General features: G+C 49.1%; 1 protein-coding gene across 1 annotated transcript; it reads right to left on the bottom strand.

The window, feature by feature from the left end:
- Positions 1-2,061: 2,061 nt before the first annotated feature.
- FJX1 (four-jointed box kinase 1) lies at positions 2,062-5,032 on the bottom strand. The gene has a single exon (XM_050955405.1). It carries the CDS (start codon positions 4,753-4,755, stop codon positions 3,397-3,399), a length of 1,359 nt encoding a protein of 452 aa, XP_050811362.1. The 5' UTR covers positions 4,756-5,032; the 3' UTR covers positions 2,062-3,396.
- Between the last annotated feature and the right edge of the window lie 319 nt (positions 5,033-5,351).

Here is a 5,351-nt window from a genome sequence, read left to right as displayed (position 1 = left end):
TAACAAAAGTTTAAAAGTTGTTCACTTCTTTGTTCTGGTTAGAGACAGTCAGACATCAGCTAACATATAAAGTTGAGAAGGAATGCAAAGAATGTAGCAGACCAAGAATTTACAAGTGACTATTCTGCCTTAAAGAAACTGAACAGAAGAGTTAAACATAGCCTTAATCTTCCTTAAACTGATGCTAATTCAAAGCTTTTTCTAGCACAGAGACAGATCAGCCAAATCAAATGCATTGAGGCTCTTAGTAGTTTCCTGAAGCACATAAAGCACGCAGTAAAGTGTCATAATCCAATCAAGATGGTTTTCTATATCCTCATTGAATAAGCTCATTTCTTCCAGTTGCCTGCAGATTTATCTCTAGCATCATTAGCCTATAACTATCCCCATCTTCTAACATGCAACCTATATATTACCAATCATCAAATAGAAAATCATTTTTCTTCTTGAAAGGTGTAATTATCTAGGGTCTGATTCTAAAGACATTGCAAAGAAGATATATTGCCCATTAGCAGTCAAAACTGCAATTGTGCTGATACTTACAGAAATACTTACTAAACAGAAATGAAACCTTAGATGTTTGTGGTACAGCAGTTCGCTCTTCACTGTGGTTTAAAATTTATGACAGTGGTTTATTATTTAGATGTATTTTCATTAGGTGAACACAACTGAAACATTGCATCTGAGTGAGCTACAAAGTAATGCTGACAAAAAGCGCTAAGAAGAATTAAGAATTACACAGTTAAATTGTACATTGTCATGTAAATAGAAAAGGGACACCACATGGAATTTTGTGCATTGTATTGAGAGATAAATGCTGAGAGCTATAAATACAAGTTAAATAAAAAGCCTTGTCAGTTAAAGCAATTGAGTGGAAGCTGCTGTTGGGGCAGCTGCATGATTTAAAAAATATACTTGGTAAAGAGCACTACACATTGCAACTGTTACCAAGTTTATTCCTGTGTTTGTAAAACTGTTTTCTTGCCTTACAAAAATTAAAAGAATAAACTGTCAAAGAAAACTGTTCAGCTGTGAGGGTTAGCCTGCATAAATTATTAACAGATATGAAAGACTTTCTCCCAGTATAAATGTGCACGTATGCAGTACTCACAGAATTCATGGGAAATTTAATGCTCCAAATAACAGTGAAAGCACCTACTTAGCTGGCTTCCATTCAACACACTGCAGCGTTGAATCAACAAAGAGATGCCTGTCCAGATGTGGAAGAGGTTGTATTCCTGTTTGATCGCATCATAGTTTGCATCAGTGGTTTAAAGAGAAGGTTTAATTTTTCTTATTCCCTGCCCTAACTTTGGCCTTTATTTTGTGTCTTGACTGTCTATTATTGTGTCAGTACTGCTGTTACAAGTTGTTTTTTTGGTAAAAACAAACAAAAAAAACCAACTGACAGTTGTATAAATTTTTTTTTAGTTTGTACACCCAATCCCAAGAAACTTATGACACTCAATGCAATAGAAATTTTCTAAATTATATGGTTTGTTTGGACAAGCTTTCCAGTGCTGTGATTGGAGTTAGTCCCTAATTGTGAATACAAGATGAATAAAGTCAAAACAGAAAGGATAGAGAGCTAGTGTGAAGTACCACCTATTGATAACAGACTGACACCACACGGGATGCTTTTGTTATAGCAGTGCTTGAGCTTGCAGGTTGGCAAGCTATCTGAACATATGATGAGGTTGTCTACATCATACTTGCGCTGACTTAAGGAAGTTAATGTCAAGAAACTGATTTAGTTATTTCAGAGGAAGAGTGGGGGTGAACACATTTCAGAATAAAAGTCACTAAAGTCTGTTTAACTAAGGCCGGTACCAGGAACTGTTATTCCAAAATAAGAATGTTCACATATCAACTTGCACTAAAATAAGTAAACTGGTTTTAGGAAAGGAAGAAAAAGGAAAGTTGGAAAGCCCGATTCTTCTCTTTCTTAATCTAGTATAAATCAGGAGTAGTGCTAGTGAATCAGGCTGTATTTCTCTTTGGAAAAAAACTGAAGAGTAAATGTTCTTTTTAAATTCAAACTAAGTATTTGGAACAAGGAGGTAAAACATTAACACCCTTTTACTGAAATATCAGTTTCTTTTGTATGTTACAGAAGAACTTATGAACATACATAATGTACAGAAAAGGCAGACTTTGTAAAATAAAAGTCTTCTTATAAAAATAAAAAGTCAAAGTAAAGTGCATGAAACTGATTTTCCCCCAATTTGACTAATGTGTCCAAAGTCTTAGTACAATAACAATATTTAAAATCCTGGGATGATTTCTTTTCACCCACCCATTAGTCAGTTATTTTAGCATTCAAACCAAATGATTAGAAATAACAGACACTTATAACCTGAATCAGGTTAACCAGATGCTTCCAACAACAAAGATGACGAACACTGGAATATCAACTCTCTGTATACTTTTCACTGACAAGATTAACAAACAGTTAATAGATAAATTCTGGATAGAGACGCCAATAGGAAAAGAGCCTCCATGGATGGGACAGTGTTGCTAGTCAAGGGCTCCTGCTCTGTGCAATCAGTTCTTAGTCTATGAATGTCAGTTTTTTTTAAATAAATGATCATAACAAAATACATAAGTTTACCTGCCTGCCTCCATTAGGAGAAAGGTAATTGATCGCAGTCCAGTTAAGGACAATAGTTTTTGTACACTCTCTTGTAAGTGGGCAGTTGTACTGAGTGAGTTAAGGGAAATACTTAAGAGCCATGTTTTTTTTTAAATTCTGGAAAGGGACTCAGTGTGGAACTAATACAAAGAAATCTAATAGTACTGATGGCAGTTTTCATCTTCAGAACGCTTTAGAAACATTAACTAATTACTCCTCACAAAAGCCCTGCCAGGCAGGCAGGTAAGTATTATCACCCAGGCTTCACAGACGCAGTGAGCAGAAGCAGATGTTTTAGGGTCCCTTCCCAGAGCCCAACAACAGTAATTCATGGGGCAAAGAATATTCAGATTAAATTGAGGCATCTAAAGCCATGTAGAGGGCCCAATCGTACTTCAGTGACTCTCCTAGGTAGCTGAGTACATTCGACTCCCTGTGAGGTCAAAAAAGAGCAGAGGGGACTCCAGTGTCTCACAGGACTGGTCCTTTAAGCACTCAACTAAACGGACCATTAAAAAGACCTCTGCAGCCAGAGATGAGGAAGCTGGGCCCTTTATACCACCACCACCACCAGGAAGTCCCAGTCCTGTACTAAACCCACTAGCTTACTCCTCCTTCCCATGAGGAAACTGGCTCCTGAATGAATGATTTTAGTCTCCTATTTAGGAAGTCCCAGAACATGTTACAACTGCAAAAAGGTTAGTGGGGAAAACCCACTTTTCACTCTCGGGTTACATAAATACAGGACAGTAGAGACAAACTGATCACAGTGAAGTGGTCATGGCTTTGCAGTGCAAAATGTGCTTGTGGACAAAGTCTATCCTGTCCTGCAGCAGCTGCGCCTGCTGCTCGGACAGGAAGCCCAGCCGGCCGGAAAGGGGTTCGTGAGTCCGGTAGAGTCTCAGCAGCTCCGAGGCTGCGTTCTGCAGGCGGTGCAGGTCCCGCACCCGCTGGGCAGTGGCCTCCCGGAAGATGCACACGGAGCGGAGCAAGGGCTCGTTGTACTTGTCCCACATGGAGAGGAGCCTGTAGCCGTGCACTAGGCCCGCCTCGTTGTCTATGAAGACGAGGCCCCCGCTGGGTGCCCTGTGTAAGTTGCTGGTGGCCCGATGCATCACCCTGGAGTCCCACTGCAGGCTGAAGAGGTTGCTGACCAGCCGGTCAAAGTTGGCCGTCAGATAGTCAAAGAGGATCAGGTCGGTCCACTGCACCAGCTCCACCAGCTGGGACTGGGTGAGGCCGCCCAGTTCCCCAGCGGCCAGAGGTTGCAATCTCCTGCCCGACCCCGCCTCGGATCTCCAGGGAGCGGGGGCCACCACGTCGGTCAAATTGTCCACCCACTGGGTGAGGCTGACTACCGCCCCCTCGGCCCAGTGCGAGCCCCGCAGCTCGTCCCGCACCTGCCCCCACTGCCTGCCGCGGGCTTCCACCAGGGCCAAGGTCATGGGCGGCAGGCGCTGCTGGATGCCCAGCAGCTGGGCCAGCCGGTAGGACAGCGCCTCGCCCTGGATCTGCTCCGGGTTGATGCCGTAGCGGACGCAGGCGCGACTCCCGTCCGACAGCCGAGCCAGCCGGTTGGAGCTGCGGCCGCACCCGCCCCGCTCCAGGGAGGCGACGCGAGCAGCCCGGGCTGTCTCCAACCACGAGGCCGCCTGCTGGGGGTCGAAGCCCGGGGGCACCTGCTGCTCCAGCGCTCGGCTCCAGAAGATGCCCCCTTGCACTGGGGAGGCGGGGTCCGCGGGCGCCTCCCGGGCCAGCGGCTCCCTGGAACCAGGCTCTAAGTTCTGCCTCTGCCGGGGCTCCGGCTGCGAGCTCTCTGCGGGCTGCTCCAGCCCCTCCAGGGGCTCGCCCCTATCCCCGGCGGCCGGCAGCGTGAGCAGCGCTCGGAAAGTTTTCTGGGCGCCGCGGGACTCGCCCTGCCCCGGCGGGCTGGGGGCGGGAGCCGCAGCTCCGGGGCCGCCGCGCTCCCAGCCCCGCAGTTCCTGGGGCAGCCCCCGGCCGGCTGTGCCCGCAGGGAAGCGCCGCTCCTGCTCCCGCGGCCGCTGCAAGCCGGTCCAGAGCCCCAGCACCAGGAGCCAGAGCGCGGCCAGGGAGCCCAGCCCGGCCCGGCCCGGCAGCTTCATCCTCCTGCTGCCGCCGCTTCACTCCGCTGCTCCGGGACCTGGCGCCGGTGCAGCCCCGCCGCTCCCCGGCTCCTGGCGCGGCTCATTCATCGCCGCGCGGGGCGCCGGGACCCTCCAGCCCCGGGCTGAGACGCTGCTGCTGGGCGGGCGGAGGTGGTAGCCTCGGGGCCAGCTAGGGGGTGTCGGGATCTCAGGTCCCGGACCGGCAGCTTCGCCCGGTGTCTGCACCAAGAGCGACCCTCCAGCGATTGAAATTCACAGGCACCGACCGAGACCACGTGGGGAAGCGAGGGGGGCTGCGGGGGACCCTCCCCGGCGCCCAGCATGGTCCTCCGCTTAAAGCGGCGATGCCTGAGCTCGGTGGGCCCACGCTTGGGGTGGAGTTGCCCGCAGGGGGCACACCAGAGAAGGAGGGGATCCCGGCCAGCCACACAGAGCGCTGAGCCACCGCGGCCACTGGTAGCGGTAGCATCTGCCGCCGCGAAGGGAGGAGACCGGCACCTCTCTGCAGATCACCAACACGGTCCGCCCCACGCCCCTGCCCTCCTGGGGAAGCACCAAGGAATGGATGCTGCACCTTTGGGCATGGGAGAGAG

Source organism: Gopherus flavomarginatus, chromosome 5, assembly GCF_025201925.1.
Source record: "Gopherus flavomarginatus isolate rGopFla2 chromosome 5, rGopFla2.mat.asm, whole genome shotgun sequence".
Lineage (NCBI taxonomy): Eukaryota > Metazoa > Chordata > Testudines > Testudinidae > Gopherus > Gopherus flavomarginatus.
This window is presented reverse-complemented; position numbering and strand designations above follow the sequence as displayed.

Bases quoted from the DNA above. Each gene is read 5' to 3' on its own strand.
- FJX1 (XM_050955405.1), bottom strand. From the start codon at position 4,755: ATGAAGCTGCCGGGCCGGGCCGGGCTGGGCTCCCTGGCCGCGCTCTGG.